Source organism: Rutidosis leptorrhynchoides, chromosome 11 (assembly GCF_046630445.1).
Source record: "Rutidosis leptorrhynchoides isolate AG116_Rl617_1_P2 chromosome 11, CSIRO_AGI_Rlap_v1, whole genome shotgun sequence".
Classification (NCBI taxonomy): domain Eukaryota; kingdom Viridiplantae; phylum Streptophyta; class Magnoliopsida; order Asterales; family Asteraceae; genus Rutidosis; species Rutidosis leptorrhynchoides.
In genome coordinates, this window is record NC_092343.1 from 294626519 (window position 1) to 294654055 (window position 27537).

The 27537-nt window shown below is 36.1% G+C and overlaps 1 protein-coding gene across 1 annotated transcript; it reads left to right on the forward strand.

Moving 5' to 3' along the window:
• Positions 1-3712: 3712 nt before the first annotated feature.
• On the forward strand, positions 3713-23745 carry LOC139876561 (probable acyl-activating enzyme 16, chloroplastic). The gene is made up of 17 exons (XM_071863897.1): positions 3713-3838; positions 4282-4396; positions 5417-5504; positions 8686-8897; positions 9072-9190; positions 9588-9737; positions 11018-11085; positions 11166-11271; positions 11531-11689; positions 12677-12730; positions 12813-12893; positions 12982-13119; positions 21440-21599; positions 22575-22654; positions 22769-22914; positions 23189-23246; positions 23484-23745. The coding sequence occupies exons 1-17, from the start codon at positions 3824-3826 to the stop codon at positions 23574-23576; spliced, it is 1842 nt and encodes a 613-aa protein (XP_071719998.1). The 5' UTR covers positions 3713-3823; the 3' UTR covers positions 23577-23745.
• Positions 23746-27537: the final 3792 nt, after the last annotated feature.

Below are 27537 nucleotides of genomic sequence, written 5' to 3' on the forward strand. Positions count from 1 at the left end.
AATATAGAAAACGAAATATGAAATAGATTAGAAAAAAGAAAAGTAAGAAAAGATAGTGATATTTTTAGTATAGAGAATAATAAAGGATACAAATACACAAGAGAATTTAAAAAGAATAAAATGAGGTAAATAAGGAATGAAATTGGTGGAAAGTTTTAAGAAGATTTAGAATTTGATTAGGAAATAATTTTATGATTAGAAAAGAATAGGATGATAATAAACGATTTTTTTATGGCAATATTATCAAGTAGAAAAGAAATATTAATAATCGTGGGATAGGTGACCACGATAAAATATGAAAATTGAGAATTTAATTAGAAAAATTAAAGGAAGATATGTTGAGCTAATCGATTCATTGTGTCACACATCGGAAAGTGAAAGAAACAAATGTGTATATATAAGCTTATGTGAACCTCCCTCTATTACCAATTGATTTTAGAGAAATGTGGAACTCATGAGCTTATAAGTTGTACATGGTGGTGGACCTTAAAACGATCCAACAAATGGTATCAGAGCCTGGTTATAGCCCAGATTTGTGGACGGTGCAGAATGGTAGTGGAAGTTCAAACCGAGATGACTATGGACGTGACCAGATGTGTGGACGGTGCAGAATGGTAATGGAAGTTCAAACCGAGATGACTATGGACGTGACCGAGGAGGAGGTCGGGGTGTCTGGGAAGAGTCGAGATGGTAATCGATTCATTGTGTCCCACATCGGAAAGTGAAAGAAACAAATGTGCATATATAAGCTTATGTGAACCTCCCTTTATTACCAATTGGTTTTAGAGAAATGTGGAACTCATGAGCTTATAAGTTGTACATGGTGGTGGACCTTAAAACGATCCAACAAGATACGGATTGATTTTTCTGCATGTGGCAAAACTAATTAAGAGCATTAACAAAACAAAAGGAAAGGAAAGAACACCAACCTTTGAGAGAGATAGAAGCAATAATCATAGTAGTAATAATAGATTCGGGGGTTTTTTTTTTTTCTCATGAAGGAATGGAATAAAAAAAAAAAATTAAGATGCAGATGATTGAATGAAGTTCATGATTTTTTATTTTTATTTTTTTTTCCTACGGAAATGAAAAGGACTAAGAAATAGGAAAAAGAAGCATAACACAAGCAGAAACACGTATTGCTATCATAAGAGTCTTAGTAGCGGAAGTGTGGACACGTGAATAACGAAGAAACAAATATTACCAGCAGGTTCTTCAAGCTTCAAAATAAACAGACAGTTGCAACTTTTTTAATTTAATTTTATTTATCTTACTTATTAATTTATATTTTAGTGCTACGATCTGGAAAATATCAAAGAATGTAACGATCGAAAGAGGAAGAAAAGATTAACCAATAAATAGCAAAGAGACTTCTATATATTTAATAAATAGCAGGCAATCAATTGAAAAATCGGAAGAGACAAAGATGAATTAAAAGGTTTGATTCGCGGACGGGGAGCGCGAAGAAAAAGAGGGTAAGAGAGACGGCGACCAACCGTTTTTGGTGGCAGCAAACCATTTTGGTGAAGAAAGATACAACAAACATAAGCATCTGATATCATGTTATAGAATTAAACCCCGTAGGTATTGAGTATTATTGATCAACTATATATAATGATTATATGAACATTCTAGAAACCCTAACACAAATCTAATGGACCGGGCTCATCTATACAATTGGATTTGACCATAACTACACACTACAAATATGTTCTAATAGAAAAGGATAATATAATACTTTAAGTGTTTAATGAAATCAGACGTAAATCTGATGCACACTTTAAGTGTTTAATGAAATCAGACGTAAATGCGTCTGTCAGAGGAGCCTGTGGTTATCTCAGCTGTAATTGAAAACAGAAACATTCTCCGAATTTATACTGATACAGGTAGTGAAGCAGATATTTTATATTTGCATTGTTTCAGTAATTATCCGTTCAGCGTGAAGGATAGGCTTCGCTACACCACTGTAAAAATTGCTGGCATTACGGGAGAATCAATGAAGGCAGTTGGTAGAGTGAAGCTGGAAGTAACATTGGGAACACACCCTTTAGTCCGAACAGAAATTGTAGACTTTACAGTTCTTGATGGCAGATCAAGATTCAATGCATTGTTTGATAGGCTAACTCTTCGCAAATTTGGAGCAATTACTTCCACACCACATGCAGAATTCCGGTTCCCAACACCAAATGGTGTAGCAGTAGTGCACTTTGAGTATGTAGGACCCACAAGAGAAAAATCAGTTGTTTATGAAGCTCAAGGGAATTTTGTCAGAGGGGAATCATCGAAGCAGTTATTCAGCAGAAAGCCCAAGAGTAAATCAGACGTCCACCACATCGGGGCTATAGCCTGATACCAGTTGTAAGGATCGTATAGCCCAAACACCCACATCGGGGCTATAGCCTGATACCAGTTGTAAGGATCGTATAGCCCAAACACAATGTCCTGCTATATAAGCCCAAGAGTTCATCCTTTTCTAAAACCAATTGGTGATAGAGGGACTTTCCCTTAGACTTATATACATAGATTTGTTTTTGTCTCATGATCGATGTGGGACATTGGTTTGCACCCTTACACATTTTTGTTAATTATAATATTCTTATTGCATGTTTTTGTCTAAACATTTACACTGTTGTAAAAGTCGGCCGATTCTGCTGACTCGGTTTGGGGACTAGCTCGTCTCGACTCGCCCGAAAATGCCTTAAAAGTCGGTCAATGCTAAGTAGTCTGAATCAAAGTCGGTCAAAGTCAGGTTGAGTCGGACCGAGTTGGTCAAAGTCGGTCAAAGTCATAGATAGATAAAAAAAAAATATAATTAAAATCAGATTTCTTGCCATATATATGTTTGATATATTTATGTGTAGTATTGTCTCATTTATTTATTAGTAAAAGTCAACGGTGGTCAGCACCCGACTCATCCCCTTATCGATCTACTCGTCCCTCTACGGTCCCGACCGACTCGTCTCCGATTCGCAACTTTTACAACCTTGAACATTAATCTAATGTTAATATGAAAGCTAAGAAATCGGTAATTTAATAAAGAAATATTGAAGACTTGAGACTTGAAGTTTGACAGGGAAAAAAACAAATCTGGGATTCTCTGTAACAATTATAGCCCTTTTTATTTGTTTCTTATTGAATAAGCATATTTAGAGCAAAATATTCTTTTTTTCCTCAGTAAAATAACATTAAATGCTAACAACAAATGGGATGGGAAGAGCTCAAAAAAGTTAGTTGCATTTTGTTTATTGGAAAAATGTCACTTGATGTCTCTTATGAAAATAAATATCAACCTGCATTTGGTACATAAAAAGAAGAAAAAAAAAGGTTAATCTTGTTGTAGTTAGTAAATTGTTCATTGATCAATTTAGACATCTGGTGTTAGAGTTTGAAAAACATATTCTTTTTGATAAGCATGGTAGATACAAGTGTCAAATGCTAATGCATTATAGTTATAGAAGTAATATGAGATGATTGTGATTGTCTTTTTTGATGTTGTAACTAATTCTTATTTGAATTTGGTATAATAATGTTTATGAAGTAGTAGGTGTACGTCATTATTTGATATGCCCAGAATGCAGTAGGATGATATAGTAAAACACGTACATCAATAAAATTTTAATAACCCGTCCCACATAATGTTGACTTGTAGACAGAACAGAAGCAATTTCGAAAGTATTCACCACTCCTTGAGAGTCCGTTACTTTCGGAAAATAATGGATTAATTTCAGAGTTCAAGACAGTTCCAGATATTTGGAGGTATTCAGCCAAAAAGTATGGTGATCGTGTTGCATTGGTGGACCCACATCATGACCCTCCTACAAATATGACTTATAAGCAGGTCTATATTCTCTCTTATCCAGTGGCGGAAACAGGTGGGGCAGAGGGGGGCGTGAATTTGCAATATTCGGTGTAAAAATTTTGGATTTTTCGATTTGGCCCCCCCGGTGGATTTTTTTTTTGCCCCAAAGTCTCTATATTTTGCCCCATAACCTTCAAATTTTGCCCAATAACCACCAAAATTTGCCTTAAAATTTCCAAATTTTGCCTAAAAACCTTCATATTTTGCCCAAAAATCTACATATTTTGCCCAAAAACATCCATATTTCACCTAAAAAAGTTGCTATGTTTTTAAATTTTTTCGCCCCATGTGAAAAAAATTTCTGTTTTCGCCATTGAGCTTATCCTGTCTTTTTGCATTTGTGGACCCACGCACATCTTGATCCTCATGACCCTCCTACAATTATGACTTACAAGTGTGACTTGTGATTTTGAATTTTGTAGGTGGAGCAAAATATATTAGATTTCGCTGAGGGGTTAAGCGTTATTGGAATCAAGCCATGTAAGAAGCTAGCACTTTTTGCTGACAATTCTTGTCGGTGGCTTATTGCTGATCAAGGTAAATAGCATTCATTTGCCAAACGATAAAGTTATACGTAGAAATTGAGAGTCATACTCTCAAACTGGGGTCAATTAGGTCAAGCTTATGCGGTAGATAGCATTCATTTGCCTAACGATAAAGTTATACCTAGCAATTGAGAGTCATACTCTCAAACTTGGGTCAATTAGGTCAAGCTTTCGGGTCAATTGGGTCTTGAGAGAAATTAGACATGACATTATAAACCAAAACTTAAAAAAGGTCCCATGGGTTTCCCTCCTACCTATTGGGTCTTGTACCAAATTTAATGGAACAAAATAGAGATAAGTCTAATGAATCTTGTGAATGAGTCAAGCATAACAAGTTTCATCCGTCAAATATTTATGAAAGCAATCATGCTTATATCATTTATTGTGTATATTAATATTTTTATTTATATATAAACCGTAAATATAAACGTAAAACGTATTATAAATGAATGTAAAAGTAGATGACCTGTTTGGACCCATTTGACTCATGACTCGTTTCGACCTGTTACCCGACCCAACCTGGCCCATTTGGACCCGTATAAAAATCTGGCCCGTTTGACCAATTTTAACCGAAAACCATTTTAACCCATTACCCAAAGTGGGCCAACCTGACCCGTTCGCAAGGTATAGATAAACACCAAATATATAAGGTCTTGTTTGATTTAAATTTATTACAAGCTTGTTCATTGCATGACTTTAACTTTCATATAAATAAAATTGAAATTGAAATATGAAAACTAGATGCAGGTAATATTTTTTGGGATTAATCCAGGTATCCGACCCATTTCGCGAACCGATTAATCCCACGGCGACCAGCCTGAAGTTGTTGCGGATGAACTTCCACGACCACAAAGGAGTATATTTTTTTTGCTCCTAGGATTCGAACTTGAGATCTCTAGATCTTTACACTCATAGAGACCAGATCTTTACCACTAGGTCACCACTTTTGTGGTTTAGGTAATATTTGTGTTATTCTATTATGGCGATTTAACGCTAATAAGTTTGGTTGTAGGTATTATGGCAACTGGAGCAATAAATGTTGTCAGGGGATCTAGGTCATCTGTCGAAGAGCTGTTACATATCTACAATCATTCTGAAAGGTTAGAACAAGAATTCCGAGTTAATGTCCTTTTCGAGTTTGGTTGCAGTCGAATTTTCAAATCTTATTAGTTTGGTTGACTTTAAGAGAGAAATTGGACCAAAGTCCATACTATGTAGGAAGTACTCTTTAGGAATAAGAAATATTATGATGGTTATGTTTTCGAAGTTTAGAGTTTGTTCATCAAATAGTCAAACGAAACCTTTCACAATATAAACAGTAAAAATACCCAATCCCGTAGATGTAGGGTATGAAGGAGGTAAATAAACATATACAATTGCTACAATGGTAAACCTTAAGTCAAATGAATATCAGAAAATTCTCCACTAGAAACCCCTAAGACTTGGACCCAACTCGTCTATCAGATAGCTCCAACTTTTCTTTTTTGAAAGACAAGCCCCCCAAAGTGTGGGTAGTGAGGATTGAAACTTGGTCTCCTTTGGAGATTTCCAAGCACCTAACCACTAGGCCACCCCTTGCTTCGATCAACTTAACCACACCCCCACGTGTTTAGATCTATATATACAAGGATATAAACATGTAAATGTGGATATTAATTAATAGTAAATCATTAGAAAATAAATTACATTATTTAGGTATCGTCTATCTAAACGTATTATAGTAGTTGCGTGAATAGAATACATAAGATATCCTACCATGGAGTGTTTGTTGGTTTATTTTGGCTAGTAGAAGATATGTGTATCCCACATAGGTGGGAGGAAGATGTGAGGGGTGAGTGACTTGGTTATATAAGAGGGGCTAAGTCTTCATTCCAAATTGCACCAATCAATACACTTTAAGTATTTGATTATTTCTTTCTTTCTTACCCTTATTTGAGAGTTGTATTAGTTAAATATTTTAGAGAGTGTAGTTGGCTTAAGAGAGTCGTCTATATCATTGTAACAATTTGTGATATAGTGTATTTCTCTTTTTGGGGGCCGGTGGTTTTTCTCCTGTTTTGGAGTTTCCACGTTAAATCTTGTGTTGTGTATTGTTTTTATTTCTTTACTATTATTGTTGGGCTGGGTGGTGGGAATTAGTGAGACCGTAATTACCCAACAACTGGTATCAGAGCGTCAGGTTTGACGGGGGTCTCGGTTATAGGAGTCGGAGTATGCTCTGTGGTTGCCACGGGAGTGGATCGTCCACATCAGAAACGAGTTCTATTGATCGTATAGGGTATCTGGTTAGACAATATTTTTCTGATTCGTAGTAATAGTTGTATTTGTTAGTGGCCTAGTTGTGGATTTCCGATTTAAAGGGTCCTGGCTACCTGCTACATCTTTTGGCTATTCGAAACGTGGGCAAAATCAGAGAAAGTGTTGTTTATAGGATACAGATACGATGTCGAAGTTTAGTCCAATGAGGTTTGATGTTGAGAAATTTGATGGGATGATCAATTTTGGCTTATGGCAGGTTCAAGTCAAGGATGTGTTGATTCAGTCCGGGTTACACAAGGCATTGAAAGGTAAACCCACCTTTGTTTCCGGCAGTGATTCTAGCAGTAAGTTCGATGAAGAAGAATGGGATGATATAGATTTGAGGGCAGCAAGTGCGATTCGTTTATGTCTTGCAAAGAACGTGCTTGCAAATGTGCACGGGTTATCAACGGCAAATGAGCTTTGGGTTAAACTAGAGCAGTTGTACCAGGGCAAGGGCATCTCAAATCGGTTGTGTCTTAAAGAACAATTTCATACTCTGCGTATGGATGGGGGTTTAAAGATTTTAGATCATCTAAGTATTCTTAACGGTATTGTTTCAGAACTGGAGGCTATTAGAGTTAAAACGGATGATGAAGATAAAGCTTTGAGGTTGATATTATCTTTATCATCGTCTTATGAACACATGAAACCTATTTTGATGTATGGGAAGAAAACTCTGAAGTTTGAAGATGTTACTAGCAAGCTCCTATCCGAGGAGAAAAGACTGAAAGGTAACAGGGTCTCGTCATCAGGAGATACGATAGTGTTGTGTTCGGATAGGCAGAAGAGAAACTCTAGAAAGAATCTGACATGCTGGAACTGCGGGAAGACTGGGCATGTAAGGGTTAATTGTCCAGGTGGAGCTAATCCGGCAAATGGCTCCAAAGATGCTAACATTGTCTCCGTCGTTACGGAGAGTGACGAATTCTTCTGAAGTCACATCATCCTCATGGTGTGTCCGCGCCACCGTGGAAAGGGATGTTTGTTAGCGGTTCCACAATTACACATGGGCATTGGTTTGGCATTTATGCAGGTTGTGTGGTGGAAACTGATGTTGTAGCTGATGGGACTTTCGGGAAAGCCAAACAGGGAAGTTGCACCATAAAGTTTCAGCTGGTTGTTCAACAACATGTGCCGAGGTGAAATGCTTGGAATGTGATATTATAAGTGCTATACTCTTAATGGTGGAGTATGATAATTCTGTTAAGAGTTATGATTGTCTGTGATGACAATGATTGTCGGGTATTGACAATGTTTGATGAAGATGCAAATTTTATTTCTTGGGTTAGAGATAATGTCAACGGCATGAAGATGAGGATCTTGAAGTTGTCGTCGAGGAAGCATCTACGTCGGTTATCTTCGCAATGTGGAAGTATGGTTATCTTCTTCTATCCAAAAGGTGGAGATTTGTTGGTTTATTTTGGCTAGTAGAAGATATGTGTATCCCACATAGGTGGGAGGAAGATGTGAGGGGTGAGTGACTTGGTTATATAAGAGGGGCTAAGTCTTCATTCCAAATTGCACCAATCAATACACTTTAAGTATTTGATTATTTCTTTCTTTCTTACCCCTGTTTGAGAGTTGTATTAGTTAAATATTTTGGAGAGTGTAGTTGGCTTAAGAGAGTCGTCTATATCATTGTAACAATTTGTGATATAGTGTATTTCTCTCTTTGGGGGCCGGTGGTTTTTCTCCTGTTTTGGAGTTTCCACGTTAAATCTTGTGTTGTGTATTGTTTTTATTTCTTTACTATTATTGTTGGGCTGGGTGGTGGGAATTAGTGAGATCGTAATTTCCCAACAGTGTTTGTGTGTGCACTCATCGAATGAATTATAACCTTTAAGCCATGTGAACGTCATACAAATTAATGTAGTGTTGGATTATTCCTAATTTCAAAAGTTAGTTATGATGCATACGTGCTTTATTTTACGCTTACAGTAAATGATTTCAAATTATCCTTTTGCATTCTTTCCATGACAGTGTTGCACTTGTTGTGGACAATCCTGAATTATATCATCGGATTGCAAAGGACATTAAATCCAAAGCATCTGTTAGATTTGTTATCTTACTTTGGGGAGATATATCGTCCATAAGTAGCCAAATGATGGAGGGAGTTCCCGTTTTCAGCTACAACGAGATCATAGATATGGGTCGTGAACAACGTGCTGTTTTGGTTGATTCACCTGATGCCTGTAAGCCAGTTTTCGCTATCTACTAGCATTTAATTCACGTTAGTTAGAGTGTAGTTTGAAACCAGTTCTAAATATTAGGAAGTAGCATTTGAAGTCAGAAAGCAGATTATTAAATTTTATATGGAAATTAAAATAATAACTAACAATTACAAGTGAATCTTTTTCGATCTTTAGGCAAGAAGTTTGATTATGAGCCCATCGAGTCTGAGGATCTTGCTACTCTTATATACACAAGCGGGACCACTGGCAACCCAAAAGGAGTTATGCTTACTCATAGTAATCTTTTGCACCAGGTACAAAATTGTGGATCATTTCTACCTTCAATTTTGATCACTATGGTTGTAGATAATAATATATTGTTAGTTGAATTCGGTTTTATATTCGATTTTGAATTCGCTTTTAGGTTAAACCGAAATCAGAAAATCTAAAACCGAAATCGGAATTCAAATTTGAAAACTGAACCTAAACCGAACCAAAAACCGAATTCATATTAGGTTTATTTTTTTGGTTTTCATTTGGTTTGGTTTTCGAATTAATCAGTTTGAAACCAAATATTGAACACCCTTGGTTAATACGCCTAGTTTTGTTTATATATCTAACAATATGTGAAATTTTGTGTTAAGTATTTCAAAGTTGCAGATAGAGATCATAATATCATGTTCTTTAAATATTCTTTTGTGTACTTTTCAGGTTCAAAATTTGTGGGATGTCGTACCTGCTGTGCCTGGGGACAGATTTCTAAGCATGCTTCCACCTTGGCATGCATATGAACGTTCTTGCGGGTATTTTATACTTTCTAGGGGAGTCGAACAAGTATACACAAACGTAAAATACTTAAAGGTGATTTTTTATACGGATAATAGACTGAAAATATAAAGGATTATTTTATTAAGTAGTAAATATCTTCTCACTTTTGCTGATTACACACCAGTGGCGTAGCCACTTGTTAGACAATGGTGTCAATTAACACCACTAAAAATTTTTGTGACCATGTATATTCTATAGTTTTATGTATTAGAAATTTGGATATTTAAACTTTGACTCCATCCTTTCATAAAAAAATCCAGTCAAAAACTTTTAGCCGCTATTAGCTTTGGATTGATTACATTGAAATTACAGCCCAATTTATTTTCATAATATAAAGCCCAATTGTAACAAATCATTTCTTTCGGTCCATGATTGGGAATCTTCTACTGAAGTAGACAAATTATTATTTTAATATTAATTAATAATTTAATAATAATATAACTTTACGGAGTAATAATTATTAATTTACTTGTTATAATATGGTATGGGTTTTTGTTTCAAATATTTCTATTTATTATTCATCTCATCAAATATTCGAAGTAGAACTCACAGAGAGTAGAAGTCGACAGGGGAGAACCCAATTAAAATTGTTAATTTCACTCGATGTAACTATTAATATATTTTTAGTTATCTTTTTGCACAACCTAGAATTTTAGGGTTTATAGTTTACTACTTAATTTAGTTAGATAATTTAATGTACTGTTTATATTATATATTACTCCATATATCTACTATCTAAAAGACTACGGAAGCGTGGCTTCAGTGGTATGAGGTGGATATTTAACTTGGGGTACTGCCAACCCAGGTTCGATTCTCACTTCAAACAGGGAGGTTTTCACCTTTGATGGTACTACCAACATCAATACGATTTGGAAAGGTCTTTGAGAGGTTTTTCCCAACTATCTATGGTATTGCCAACATCTTCGGGAATTGCGTTTCCTCCTAACGCGTGTGTGGATGACAAATGAGACTCTTCGATGTCGATATCGGCGTTTAAAAAAATATCTACTATCTAAAAGATATTGATTATATATATAAATGCAAGGCATAGTAGATAGATTTATAATATCATCTGATGAATAAGAACATTTGTGTTAGACAAACACATAGCACATTTGTGTTAAACGATAGCTTGATTTCTTTTAATATATTTAGTGAATCATACTATAGGTTAATTAAATTTTTCAGACTTGATATTTTAATACGTAGTATTACTTTTTGACACCATTGATTTAAAATCCTGGCGCGAAGCCACTGTTACACACCCAATCTGTTCATCTACCGTCTGATATCCTCAGTTATTTTCATTATAGGATGATATGCGGCACTATCAGCCACAATATATGATTTCTGTCCCTCTAGTATTGCAAACTCTGTACAGGTAAATCTTTTTCTTACTCTTTAAAACTATAATGATTCATAAAGACAATAATACTCAATTAATAATTTATGTATGTGCAGTGGGATCCAGAAACAAATAGCGACAAGCTCGGGCATTCGTAAGCTGGTTGCAGTCTCATTTATACGGATCAGTATGGCATACATGCATTTCAAAAACATATATGAGGTTCACCTTCAGCATAAGTCAAAGTCAATCCGAAAAAAAAAAAAATCAAAGAGATTAGTTATTTAACTATACTTTCACTATCCTAAAATTTTCAAAACCTCATAACATTAGCTTCCCTCAATATCAGTTCTTCAAAATGAAAAATGTGACAACATCTAAACATGTTTTTTTGTTTTGTTCAGATAATCAACATTTTACTGAAGTGATAATTAGTTATTTAATACTCTAATGCTTTCTTTGGTTTTATATTTTCTCGTAGGGGAAAATTTTGTGTAGAACTCAGAAGCAACCTTCTTATGTTGCTGCAACGTTGGACTGCCTCTACGCACGGCTTATTGCATCAGTTTTGCTTCCGTTTCATATACTGGCAAAGAAGGCTATGTACACTAAAATTCACTCATCTATTGGTATTTCGAAGGTTTGATATGCTACTCTTCTCGATTTTTGTGTTCCTCCCTTTGACTCATAAGTCGTAAATTTGACCCGTTAACGTATGGCTGTTTTCAGTGTTGCAGAACTTGGAATAACTCGCCAAGTACTCATTTTTTGGAGACTCGGTCAAATTCGGTCAAACTCGGTCAAATTCAGTCAAAACTCAGAATTAGTTTGAATATCAGTCAACATTCGTAAACGTCAAACTTAGAGTACTCTCCCGGTTGCAACCTTGGCTGTGTTATGTCATATTTCAAATACTAATTATTTCTAATAGATAAGAAATATTAGACAAAAGTACCTCCACTCAACACTATCTGACCAGTTTCAACCTGTAGAGAAACTTGTGATCTTGCGGGCAATGCGCCATGGCTCCCCCCATGTCCTTTGAGTCATGGGATATGGAGAGGTCATGAGTTTGATCCTTATGAATGACATGATTTTCTTTAAATCATTGGGCTATGCTCGCAAGATCACAAGTTTCTCTACAGGTTGAAACTGGTCGGATAGTTTGAGTCATGAGATATGGAGAGGTCATGAGTTTGATCCTTAGGGATGACATGATTTTCTTTAAATCAATTGAACACCAAAAATGGTGGTATATATTGACCTTATAGGGAGGTTTATCGGATTCGGTCATGGACCTCTACCCGGAACACTGCCCGAATGGATGTGTTCTCGGGTACCGTCGATCTGGTTCGGGTTTCCGCCCGAATATGTGTGTTACGTGCCAATGATGAGGATCGTTGAAATAAATGATCTACTGATGTCAAAAAATCGCCGTTCAAAAAAAAAAAAAAGAAAAAAACTTGTAGAGAAACTTGTGTTGACCCAAATCCATTTTTATCTGTCACCCAATCCAACCGACTAGCCCATGTTCCAACTTTAAATTCATACTTTTTGGTGGAATGTAAACATGTGATTGAATAAGCATCAAATAATTTTCTAATTGGGATGTGTATACATTCTACAGGCTGCAATTTGTGGAGGTGGTAGCTTGCCTTCACATGTTGACAAGTTCTTTGAGGTTTGGAGTTTTTTTCTTTCTTTTCTTTTTAATACCATGAGGAAAGGTATAAAAAACCATGATGATCTTGATTTATGTACAGGCAATTGGTACAAAAGTTCGAGTTGGATATGGATTAACAGAGTCCTCTCCTGTTATAGCTGCTCGACGACCAGAATGCAATGTAATATACCAATCCAGATATGAACGTTTTCGGTTATATTTATTTAAGATGGGATTTTATGATAATATCATAGTTTTGAAATTTGAAGGTTCTTGGCTCAGTTGGGCATCCAATTCGGGAGACAGAAATAAAAATTGTAGATGATGAAACTGGTGAAGACCTTCCTCCTGGTTCAAAGGGAATTGTCAAAGCTCGAGGACCGATGATTATGATTGGTTATTACAAGGTACCTCTAATAAGTTGGATTCATGATGTGTTAAAAAAATGGATTCATGCTACTCACCTATATGTCTTGATTTATGATTTGTATATGAACTTTACTGATGGGCCTTGGCAATTGCGACCCATTCAATACGGAATGGGTCCATGTGGCATATGCTTTGCCTATGATTAGGAAAGGCAATGGAATGGATAAGGATAGGATTATGCCATATTCACATCCATATCCATTAATCAAAGTTTCCTCCGTATCTATTTAATTTTAATTCATCAATATTCATATTCGATGAATTAATCTGGTTAATGGATATCCATTGGATAATTCAACGTTAGATAATTTTTTCAATTTAATAATGATAAAAGTCATAGCTTGTTATATGGGTCATGTCTAAATTTATAATTAAAAAGGGAACGGTTAAATTGGAAATCATCTATGGTCTATGTTCTTTGTTGGTACTATTTTCCATATAGCGGATGAAAGGTACCACTACAGTACTATAACAACGTAGCATTGAGCGATATGTTGTCGACTGATGTTTGCCTTGGGAAATAATCCCTGCAGACCCGGAACATGGATGAGAGATCCGTGGTGTGGCCTCAATAAGTCTTTGAACCAAACTGTAATTGGTCCGTGTAGCGTTCTGTTGCTAAGCGGTTAAAGTTTTAGAGTGAGAAAGTACTGCGTGAGAGAGAAAATCTCTGACTGAAGTTCTGATGTGAAATGTGGTGATCCAGGGGGTCCATTTATAGGTGTAGAATGTCCGAAATTTTCGGGAACACGTGTCAAACGCTGATTAATTGAGTTATTCCAGAACTGCCTTTGGCGTGTGCTGACGTGGCTGCGTGCCGCTCACGCGCTTAATCAAAGAGCTTAAGCACATAAGCTGCCTACAGGGCTTACGTATGACGCTGGGCGGCCTGCTGAGCGCTGAACGGATAATGATAAAACTGCCAAAATTGCTATCTTTTATGCTTTTCGATCTTTTCTTTTGTATAAAAATGATGTTTTTATGCGTGTATCCCCTAGGATACACCATTAAGCCCCCCAGTTTAATGTTTTTTTTGGAAAAAATAAAGTCATTAAACTATATAAAAAATAAAGAATGCCTTTTCCTCGGGAACATAAATCTGTCGTAGCAGTCGGTGTCTCTGCAGGAACAGTACATTTTTGATGATTTGTTTGCAAAAGTGTTCCTTTGAATTTTGAAATATTTTGTTTATTTATATGGTTACATACGCTTGATACGTGGCAAATTATAGGCCCTTCGATTTCCATCAACTGTTGCCTTCTCACCTTTATTTAAACCTCTTTTTTAGTGTTTCACATTCACTCCAACCCTAAATACACCTTCATCTACCTTAAACTTTCTTCAAAAATTCGCCTTTATCATCATCCAATCAATGGCTCCCTTAAATGTAGACAATATTCGTAGCGGAATTTTCTCTGCGTATTTAGATCGTGTCAAAGTTCTATTTCCTCTGCACTGTTCTATTCCTTTCTTCGTATTCCTTTTACGACATTCTATTTGAATGTTTGCGGTTTTTACGGCGTTACCGTTGGCCAATTTGAACCTATGTCGATTCGAAAGATTTTGCTTTTTAAGATGTACTATAACGCTCGCAATATTACACCATCAGTTCGCCTCTTTTGTCATCTTGCTACCGTGAAATCCTACAATAAGGGATGGTTCTGTATCTCCAATTTTAACGGGTTTTTTCTTACCTCAAGTGATGTTTCAGAAGATTGGCAAAATACTTTCTTCTTCATTAACAGCGACATAATTCCCGATACTTCAACAAAGGCTCGTTATTGGCGTACCTCACTCGAGCTGCCCAAAATTACCTATCCTAGACTGAAAACAGATGAACGAAGACTGCTGAATACGATGATGAAGGAGAGGATTCCTGACCGGCGTTATCCAGAGCACATGTAGCTTTATGTACGATTAACGCAGAGTGGGATGACGTGGCACGCGGTGTTGCAATTGTGATGTTAAAGAATAAAGGTATGACAAAATTGATAAGTATTATTTGTTATTCAATATGTGTACTTATAAAATAAATGTGAAATTTTGTTGTTCTAGTTATTACTCCGCTCACCGCCCTGCGTCATATAAAGTATGAGGAGCTGCAATTCTCATCTGAAAAGATGGTTGATGAAATGGAGAAAAGCGTGTCTGATAATGAGCCGGTGGATGAGTCAGCCTTAACTCGTGCAAACTCATGCAAATTTTGTGTAGCTGGTAACCTCTCTTTTGAATGCGTTGCAGAAGAAAACCTTTTTTGCTTTTTTCACATGCCCAGTAATGGTGGCTATTATAATGTTGATCCACTTAGATATCCGTTATTGAATATTGAGTCATCATATCTGGACTGGAAAATATTTATAAATAATAAATGCTATCTTGATCCAGCTACAATATCTGAAGGAGGAACACAGAAAAGACTCGCTCTTCCGCCTCCCGTTCAACGTAACACAATTGGTGAAAGTAGCTCACAGCTCAGCCTCCCTAACTTAGATACAGCCAGTCTGTCGCCATTCTTTATGGGTCCTTTGGGTAGCTATGCGGAGTTTATGAAATATCTTGAAGCGATGGTGTCACCATCACTTGTCAATTTTTTTGAAAGTTTATTCGAGAGTGATGCTCATAAATGTCGAGCACAAGGCATTATCTGGAACATTTCCTCTGAATTTGACAACTTGAAATGCTTGAAGCGTTCTGATCAAGTGCATCGAGATAAATCAGAGAGAATTGAAAAGGATTCTGAATTGGCAAAAACTGCCAAACTTGAACTTGATGCTGCAATTGCCGCAAAGCGTGCTGCAGAAGCTCGTACAGCTGAGCTAGAGACGAAAGAAAAATGGTATGTGCACAAGATTGAAACCTTGACCAGTGCTGAAACAGCTTTAAAGGAATAGCTGCAGGCAAGCAACAATGAAACTAGACTTCTTGCAGTAGGTATCCCAAAGATTGTAAAGAAAGCATTTAGTTCTGAAGCACTGACAAAACCGTTCGATGAATTTATTACTGTTGCGTTAGACACTGAACGGATAAGATTTCTTGATACGCTGAAGAAAAAGGTGCCAAATTTTCCTGATCCGATGCCTGACGTGATTACTTCACAACTGAAACCAGATGCTATGGATAGGGTGAAAATAGTAGGGGGTCAAATAGAACAATTGTCATTCCCTGAGTTAGAAACTATTTGTAATGACCCTACTGCATCGGTTGATGACATTTTGAACTTCAAACTATAATATGTCATGCTTTATTCTGTTTTGAATGTGAATGCGAAATAGATATATATATATTTTATTACTTTGTATTATCTATGCCAAAGCTTTACATGCTTGATTGTAAAAATAAAATATACTGGCTAACCATGTATTATTTTAAGTTTTTTACGTCATGACGGTCGTAGATACAATCGATTGCCTGGATGCTCAGCGGAGTCTACGTCATCCGTTGCCATTTCAACCTTTTGTTTATGAATGAACTTATGCCACCGAGAACAAATATTTCTTCTGTGGTGGATGACACACAGCTTTGTTACATCTGATTAAAATCCTTGGCCGGATAGAAAAATGAATATTGTGCTATAAGAATAATTGTTTCAATTCTTATTACTTAAAAAATATTTTACATTTATGATTGCATCTCATATTCAAAGTATTTGATCAGGCAACTTGAATATGCAATACTACGCATAAAATTTCTTTAAATTCATTGCATTCCATGTTCGCTGCATTTCCTCACCGGAGGGCGCTGCAAGGGTGTAAGACCCATTTGGATGTGCCTTTATGATCTTGTACGACCCTTCCCATCGTGGCCTCAGATTCTCCTGTTTTACTTGTCTGCTTGCTTCATTATCCCTTAACATCAAATCTCCTTATTTGAATTGTACATGATTTACTCTTTTATTGTAATATTTTGCCATTCGCTACTTAGCATCCGCTTGAGGGATAGCGGCCATGGTACGCTTCTCTTCCAACAAGTTCAAATTTTCACGCAAAACGGATGAGTTGTTTTCAACATCAAATGCTAATACTCTATGCGTTGGTACACGAATTTCAGCTGGTATGACTGCCTCAGTACCATATACCAAGCTAAACGGCGTCTCACCCGTACTCCATTTTGGCATTGTACGGTGAGGCCACAAAATATATGGTACTTCATCTAATCATTTAGTATGACTTAAACCTAGTCTAGCCTTTATGCCGGCTACAATTTCCCTGTTTGTTACTTCAACTTGTTCGTTCGCCTGTGGGTGAGGAACAGAGGTGAATGTTTGTTTAATGCTTAACTCTTCACACCAACTTTTGAGGGGATCTTCTGCAAATTGTTTCCCATTGTCACTTACAATTTCATTTGACAAACCATATCTGCATACAATATCGTTCCATACAAATTTTTTCATGTTTCACCCGTGGTCCGTGTTAACACCTTTGCCTCTACCCACTTGGTGAAAAAATAATTTGCAACCACCAAAAATCTTGCATTTATCACACTTCTGGGGAATGGTCCCACTATATCAATTGCCCATTTACAAAATGGCCATGCAGACGAAACTGATATTAAATCATATATCGGTAAACGCTACACGGTTCCGTGTCGCTGACATGCATCACATGCTTTGATTACCTCTGTCGTGTCTCTATAAATTGTTTGCCAATAATATCCTTGCCACATGATTCTTGCTACAATGGTCCTATAACTAGAATGTTGTGCAAACAGGCCTTCATGCATTTCCTTCACTACATCCACAACTTTATTCGTCTTGCTTTCGTGATGTTGTCTGGCAGTATTCCGTCCTGCAAATACTTAACATAAGGAGTCATCCAGCACTGTCCCCCTTCCGCAACTATTGCTATTACCACCTTTTCATCAATTGACTTATCCTTCAAAACTTCCACCAAAACCTTCTTATCTAAGTTATCAAACATTAATGTTGCTAATTTGCTCAAAACATCAGCTTTTTTTTATTTCTTGATATTTGCACAAATTCCAAAGTGTTAAAATTCTTGAACCAATTGTAAATATCGCTTCATTGATACATCTTTTGCCTCAAATGCCCCATTGACCTGTTGTGCAACAATCTGAGAGTCCACATAAGCGCGTAAATGTTTTATCCCCATCTCAGTTGCTATACGGAGGCCGGAGAGCAATGCCTCAGATTCTGCTTCATTGTTAGATGCATAAAAACAAAACTTAAGCGCATACATATGTTCTTCTCCTTCCGGACTTGTAAGCACTATTCCTGCACCTACTCCTTCCTCACTTGATGCTCCATCAGTATGTAACTCCCATATGCAATTGTTGCTTTTTATGTCATGTGGATAATCTAATTTTTCAGTTGTTTCTAAAAGGAAATATGCTAAACTTTGTCCCTTAACTGCATGCCTTGGTGAAAATTTTATTTTCATACTCTCCCAATTCCACTGCGCATTTTGCTAAACGCCCTGATGACTCTGGGTGTTTCAAAATTTGATTAATTGGTTGGTATGTTAAGACGAGAATTGGGTGCCCTTAAAAATATCGTCTTAGCCGTCTAGCTGTGTGTACTAGAGCATATACCAATTTTTTGATTGGCGGATAATTGATTTCGCTTTGTTGTAACAGATTGCTAACAAAATATATTGGCATTTGAACTCCGTTCCATTCTGCGATTAGAAAAGAACTAATGGCCCCTGATGACACTACCATATAGAGTATCAATGTTTCACCAACGATTGGTGCTATCAAAGTTAGCAATTTCTTTAAGAGTTGTTTAACGTCCTGGAAAGCTGTTCGACTTCCGCCGTCCATGCAAAATCCTTTTGGTTTAAGCAACTTTTTAAAACTTTCATGAATGTTAATGAACGATCTGCTACTCCTGATAAAACCCTTGTTAATGCTGTCAACCTTCCATTTAAACTTTGCACCTTTTTCTTAGTTTTCGGGGAAGTCATATTTTCAATTGCTTGAATTTTCTTTGGATTCGCTTTGATTCCCCTCTCCGTGACAACATGACCTAAAAATTTACCTTCCTCAACACCAAAATTGCATTTTTTAGGATTTAACTTCATGTTAATCTTTCGCAACGACTCAAAAGTCTCAAGAATATCCCTAAGCATGCTTTTCCTCCGTGTTGCTTTTGATAACAATGTCATCAACAACATAGACTTTCACATTCCTACCTATTTGATCTCAAAATGCCATATCAATGACACGCTGGTAAGTTGCTCCTGCATTTTTCAACCCAAAAGGCATTTTTACATAACAAAATAATCCATCCGCAGTGTGAAAAGCTGTTTTATCCTGATCCCGTACTGCCATGGGAATCTGGTGATATCCCTTATAAGCATCCAAAAAAGACTTAAATCGGTATCCATTTAAAGACTCCACTTTCCAATCTATTTCTGGCAATGGATAATTATCCTTCGGACAAGCTTTATTGATGTCCGTAAAATCTACACACACATCCTCCATGTGTTATCTGGTTTCCTTACCATCACTGGGTTTGCAACCCAAGTTTGATACTTGACTTCTCTCAAAATGCCAGCATCCACCAAATTTCTAACCTCTTCTCTAAGAAACTTGGTCCGCTCAGCGGCCATGCCCCTTTTCTTTTGACAAACTGGTAGAATATTCGGATTCACATTAAGCTTATGCTCAGCAATATGCCGTGGTACTCGAGTCATGTCAGAACCTTGCCATTCAATTACATCTATGTTGGCTGCTAAAATATTGTAAAGCTTTTCTTTCGTTTCTTTTGTTAATGTGCTTCCAACAATAATCTTTTGGTCTGGGAATGCTGGATTTGGTGAAACTGATCCATCATCATGAATGATTGGCTTAACAGTTGTTCGATTTATCTGTACACATTCAATTGTTCTTTTCCGTTCAGCGTACAACGTTGCTATTTCAGCCGGTGTAAGAAACTTCATTATCCCATGTACTGTTGATGTTACAGCTGCAAAAGTCATCATAGCCGATCGTCCCAAAATGTCATTGTATTGTGAATTTGTCTTTACCACAAGAAACTCGATGTGAGCTGTCCTTTTAAATGGTGATTGTCTCAATACTACTTATAAAAGTATGCTTCCTTCTGACCATGATGGATCACTGGAAAAACTTGCCGAAGGAACAAGTGTGTATTTCATTGTTTCATTCACTCTTTCCGGTAATTGTACAAAACAATGTTCATACATTATATCTGCTCCTGCTCCAGTATCCGTGTATATCTCTTCAACAATACAATTTTCTATTCGGGCTTCAATGACCACTGTAGCATCAGACGGGTTAGTGTTAAACAAAGAAGGGAAGGCAATTAGCTCTTGCTTCCAATCTTCTAAAGTTTCTGATTTTCTCCGCTGTCCGGCTTGCCACTTATGTATCATGTTTGCTTCAACAGGTATTATCTGATTATTGTTATTTGTCTTGCTCTTGAGAGTTGAGTGATTCTTTAGAACTGATGGCGTCATATGTTGCTACTATTTTCCGTATAGCGGATGAAAGGTACCAGTATAATACTATAACAACCTAGCGTTGAGCGATATGTTGTCGACTGATGTTTGCCCTCGGAAAATAATCCCTGCAGACCCTGAACACGGATGAGAGATCCGTGGGGTGCCTCAATCAGTCTTTGAACCAAACTGTAATTGGTCAGTGTAGCGTTCTGTTGCTAAGTGGTTAAAGTTTTAGAGTGAGAAAGTACTGCGTGAGAGAGAAAGTGTACTTCTCTCTGACTGAAGTTCAGATGTGAAATGTGGTGACCCATGGGGTCTATTTATAGGCGGGAACACGTGTCAAACGCTGATTAATTCAGTTATGCGATATATCCGGAACCGCCTTTGGCGTGTGCTGACGTGGCTGCGTGCCGCTCACGCGCTTAATCAAAGGGCTTAAGCATAGAAGCTGCCTACAGGCTTACGCATGACGCGGGGCGGCCTGCTGAGCGCTGGACGGATAATGATAAAAACTGCCAAAATTGCGATCTTTTATGCTTTTCGATCCTTTCTTTTGTATAAAAATGATGTTTTTATGCGTTTATCCCCTAGAAAACACCATTATTCTTAAGCCGCTTTATTCTAAGATTAAGATTATAGTTGTAACGATATTTTTTTCTCTGGTCTTTTTAAAGCATTAATTATAATTATGTGATAGAAAAATATACAAAAAAAAAATTTGAGCATCATCCCAACCTAACCTGGCCCATAAATGCTGATATATCAACAAGATAAATGAAAATCACTTTGAATTGTTGGTTTAATAAAGAAATTTACATCTTTTGTAAGGTTTTTCAGATTACAAATGGTGATCAGTTTATCTGTCTGTTTAACTTAGAATCCCGTCACGACAAAGAAAACCGTAGATGAAGACGGTTGGTTAAACACTGGGGATATTGGCTGGATATCTCCTTCTCATTCAGTAGGACGAAGCCGCAATGCTGGGGGAATTATCGTTCTTGAAGGACGTGCCAAGGATACTATTGTTCTTTCTTCAGGTAAACTTAGTCACCAGTGGATTTATGTGTCAATGTTGACCGCATTCCATATTTATGAATGGGTCGGGTTGATTAAAACTTAATTACACAAATATAAATAATTAATAGAAAAATAAACGACAGTTAATTTGATTATTGTGTATGCAAATATTGAAGGATAAAAAAAAACTAAACCAAACTTATTTTTCGTTCTCTACTTCAATGTTACATATAGCCCGCTCCTAAATACATTCCTAACTACCAAAGGGCCTTTAGCCTAGCGGTATTGAGAAAATCTCCTCGGATCTTGAGGTCATGGATTCGAGGCTTGTTTAAGACATTATTCTTGTAAATTATGTAGGGTGCGTGCGTTTTTCGTTCTAAAAAAATACATTTCTAATTTAATCCACCAAATAACTAACAAATAATTATCAATTATTAATTATTATAAGAATAAAAACATAACAATTAATTTATTAAATAACTAATAAGAACCGATTATTCCCAACATGGTCGGTTGGGGTTTGCATTCAACTCATATGGGTCAAACCATTAAAATATTATTGTAATGTAGCTAGAAAAATGGGAAAAAGGTCGACGGAAATGTATTTTATTTGAATCATAGAAATCTTTACTGTTTATTTTTTAGGATGTTTTGTCGGAAGATTTGCGGACCATGTCTATAAAGAAGATGTGGTCTAAAAGTCTGTATGATGAATATCGGAGACTTTGTTTTTATCTCTGCAAAATAACTTAAATGTCTGCAACACTTGGAAGTATATTTCCATTTTTGGAAGTTTGCAGATAGAATAAGACATTATTTTATCTTATGTCTTCATAAAAATAAACAGTTTGCATTAAAAAACGTTTGTGGACTCATAGACATAAGACATAATAAGATCTGCAGAGTGAAAAACAAAGGACTATTTAGGGTCAACCCACTAGAGGTGTATGTAATCAATCATCTGTTTTGATCCGTTCACATATGGCTAATAGGAGAGAATGTTGAACCAGAATTACTAGAAGAAGCTGCTATGAGAAGTAGTTTAATTGAACAAATAGTTGTTATCGGCCAGGTAACACATATATTTATCTATACAATTCTGTCCATTTTCAGATTTTATTATCTTCCTTAATTTCATCCCGTTGTAATACTTCATTTTCGTTTCTCATGCTACACTGACCTTTAGGATCAACGTCGTCTTGGAGCTATTGTAGTTCCAAATAAAGAAGAAATTCTATTTTCATTAAAAACATCATCTACGTCAGATTCTAGTGCCACTGGACTAAACAAGGAGAAAATAGCTCGCTTGATTTCACAAGAACTTCAAAAATGGTAAAGCAGCGTTCGGTTTTCAATATTTCAGTACTCGGTTTCTAACAGATTAACACGAAAACCGAACCAAATGAAAACCGATTTAGGTTTCGGGTCGATTTTCAAATTTGAATTCAGTTTTCTGTCAATTTTCGGTTTAATTGAAAACCGAATATAAAGCTGAAGTATCCTAATAATGTATTTTATTATTAATATACATTTACGGAAAATCAGTTTTAAAATCAAAATTCGAGCTCTTGCTTCATGTTTATAGCTAAATTTTTTCTTAATACAGGACTTCAGATTGCACTTTTCAGATTGGACCCATTCTTGTCGTTGAAGAACCTTTTACGGTAAATGCATGCATTTATACTCTATATTTATTTATGTATTAAGATTTCACTCTAGGCAACTTGATACCTGTTTGACCCGGCCACTAGATAAAGCAGCTTGAATCAACATTGATTCACGCATAAATAGGTAAAGTTTGCAAAGAGACTTGACTGTATTTTGTAACGTTTCCGATTGACTTAACGATGTTACAAACAAATTTTGTACAATATGTTAGTGACTGACCTCATGAATTACAGATTGATAATGGTTTGATGAGCGCAACTTTGAAGATTCGAAGGAACCAAGTTGTGGAACTATATAAAGAGCAGATTGATAATTTATACAAGTAATCTTGTAAATTTGGACTTTATGTAAGGATATTAGGATCCAAAACAACGCAAGTGATTCAACAAGACCACTCACCGATAGTAATTCTACAAGATTACTAACCCACTTAATGAACGAAAGATTATAAATGCAAGAAATGTAAATCGACACAAGAGATAACGTGGTTATATGCAATCGTTGTGATTGCTTTAGTCCACAGACCAACTAGAGAATGTATTTACTGAATATTTGTGGTGTGTTTACAATGAGTTACAAGAGGGTCTATTTATAGAATGGTTTAAGGAGTAAGCTAAAAACAATTCCTTGAAGCTTCATGTGAGTTTCCTGACAGCTTCATGGAGGCTACATGTGAGTTTTCTGACAGCTTCGTGGAAGCTACATGTGAATTTCCTCATAACTTCGTGGAAGCTACATGTGAGTTTCCTAACAACTTCGTGGAAGCTACATGTGAGTTTTTTAACAACTTTGTGGAAGCTTCGTGTGAGTTTTCTGGAATCTTCCCTCTAATTGTTTAAAGTTCTCCATATCTCCAACAATCTCTCACTTGAAGACTTTGAACAAACCCAACCTTCGTCAACCCAAAATATCAACGATCTAACCAAGAACGTTAAACCACCATTATACCGCCAAACTCCATTTGGGACACGCACACTCAACACATACTTCGGATGAGCAGACTTTCGATACAAGGTCTTCAACACTACTTGTTAGAATTGAAACATTAACTCACTAATTCTCTAGTTGGGGTCTTCTCTCATCAATTCATTAGAAGACAAATTGAGGTAATGCAAAACCTCAATTTCTCTGTCGTAACAACCTTAGTAAACATATCGGCAGGATTCTTCGTACCAAGGATTTTCTCCAATAATATAGTACCATCATTTATATGTTTTCGAATAAAATGATACCTTATCTTGATGTGTTTCGTACGACTATGAAACACCGGATTCTTCCTAAGATGAACCGCACTTTGATTATCACAATTCAAGACGCAATAGTCTTGTATTTTACCCAACTCACCTAAGAAGTATTTCAACCAAACAAGCTCTTTAGAAGCTTCTGCAATAGCCATATATTCGGCTTCGGTGGTTGATAAAGCAACACTCTTTTGTAGTCGAGACATCCAACTAACCACCGTCTTTCCTATTGTGAAAACATAACCCGTAGTGGTTTTTCCCGAATCATCACATCCACCCAAATCAGCATCCGCATAACCCCTAAGTATGAGATTGTTTTTGGAGAAACACAATCCCATATTAGAAGTACCTTTCAAATAACGAAGCAACCATTTCACCGCTTCCCAATGCTCTTTCCCCGGATTAGACATATAACGACTTACAACTCCCACTGCTTGAGCAATATTGGGTCTTGTACAAACCATGGCATACATAATACTACTCACGGCCGATACATATGGAACCTTTTCCATATCCGTTTTGTCTTTTACCGTCTTTGGTGATTGACTTTTCGATAACTTAATCGTGCTACCCAAAGGCATAGAACGAGCCTTTGAATTCTCCATATTAAACCTCTCTACTACTTTCTCAATATATTTGGATTGAGACAAGTATAGAGTACCTTTCACACGATCACAGACAATACTCATGCCAAGTATTTGCCTAGCACCACCAAGATCTTTCATCTCGAATTCACGGGAAAGTAATCCCTTCAACTTGTTAATTTCGGACATGTTGGAACCTGAAGTAACATGTCATCAACATACAACAATAAGATTATATAAGAAGACTTGAGTTTCTTCAAGTAGCAATAATGATCCGCTTCACATCTTAAGAAACCAATATTCTTCATAAAATCATCTAACTTCAAGTACCATTGCCGAGGTGCTTGCTTCAATCCATACAAACTTTTCTTTAGCTTACAAACTCACTTCTCTTTACCCTTTATCTTAAAGCCCTCGGGTTGCCTCATGTAGATCTCTTCAACAAGATCACCATGCAAGAATGCAGTCTTCACATCAAGTTGCTCTAGATGTAAGTCTTCGGATGCAACCATAGAAAGTACCAAACAGATAGTAGTCATTTTAAGTACTGGTGAAAATATCTCTTTGTAGTCAACCCCTTCCTTTTGTTGAAAGCCTTTGACTACCAAACGAGCCTTGTACCTTTTCTTGCCATCCAACTCATTCTTGATTCTATATACCCATTTGTTTTGCAAAATCTTTTATCATGAGGTAACTTCACTAGTGACCAAGTTTTATTCTTCTCAAGTGACCCCATCTCTTCTTTCATGGCAAGCTCCCTGATAGTGCTCCAAATGAACATATATTTAGTAGCAATATCCTCCCAATATGTAAATTATTTAGTTGTAATTGTCCTATTTTAAGTTAAAATCGTTTATATTAAATAAGTGCGAAGACAAAAGGCGAAAACGAAGATTTGAAGACGCAAACGTCCAAAAAGCTCAAATGTACAAGATACAATCCAAGTGGTTCAAATTATTGATGAAGAATGTCTAAAAAAGACAAGAGTACAAGTTACAAAATGCAAAGTACAAGATATTAAATTGTACGCAAGGACGTTCGAAAATCCAGAACCGGGACATGAGTCAACTATCAACGCCCGACGCAACGGACTAAAAATTACAAGTCTACTATGCACAAGAATATAATATAATATATAAATAATTATATTAATTATTTATATTTTATATTTATATATATAAAACGTCGGCAAAGAAGATCCAAAAGGGTGTGAGCTGTATCCCAATTCCCCGCGACTCGCGGAGTTCTCAGGCACAAAGTGCCGCGACTCGCGGAGCACAGAAATTTCAGAATGCCTATAAAAGGTCGCGAATTCTGCCGAGTTTAGAGAAAATAATAATAATAATAATACTCTGTAATAAATAAATAAATAAATATATATAATATATATATAGTATAGGGTAGTTTTATATTATATTAGTTCGGTTTATGTAAAGGTTATTTTACGGGTTTTTGAAGTCGAAATTCTGTCCGTGTAACACTACGCGATAAATACTCAATGTAAGTTATGTTCTCCTTTTTAAATTAATGTCTCGTAACTAAGTTGTTATTATGCTTATTTAAATTGAAGTAATCGTGATGTTGGGCTAAATATTAAAAATGGGGTAATTGGGCTTTGTACCATAATTGGGGTTTGGACAAAAGAAAGTCACTTGTGGAAATTAGACTATGGGCTATTAATGGGCTTTATATTTGTTTAACTAAATGATAGTTTGTTAATTTTAATATAAAGATTTACAATTGAACGTACCTATAAATAACCATATACACTCGATTGGACACGATGGCCGGGATATTTATATGTACGAATAATCGTTCATTTAACCGGACACGGGAATGGATTAATAGTCTATGGAATTATTAAAACAGGGGTGAAATTATGTACAAGGACACTTGGCATAATTGATAACAAAATATTAAAACCTTGGATTACACGCAGTCGATATCCTGGTGTAATTATTAAACAAAGTAGTAAAACCTTGTTACAGTTTAAGTCCCCAATTAGTTGGAATATTTAATTTCGGATATAAGGATAATTTGACGAGGATACTCGCACTTTATATTTATGACTGATGGACTGTTATGGACAAAAACCAGACGGACATATTAAATAATCCAGGACAAAGGACAATTAACCCATGAGAATAAACTAAAAATCAACACGTCAAACATCATGATTACGGAAGTTTAAATAAGCATAATATATTTTATTTCATATTTCCTCGTACTTTTATTTATTGTCATTTTAATTATTGTTATTTATTTTATATTGTTAGTTAAATATCGTCATTTACTTTACGCTTCGCTTAAAATATAAAATCGACAAACCGGTCATTAAACGGTAAAACCCCCTTTTATGTATTATTAATATAATATATTTTGTACGAATATAATTGTTTAAAATATAGTGTGAAATAAGCCAGCTCCCTGTGGAACGAACCGGACTTACTAAAAACTACACT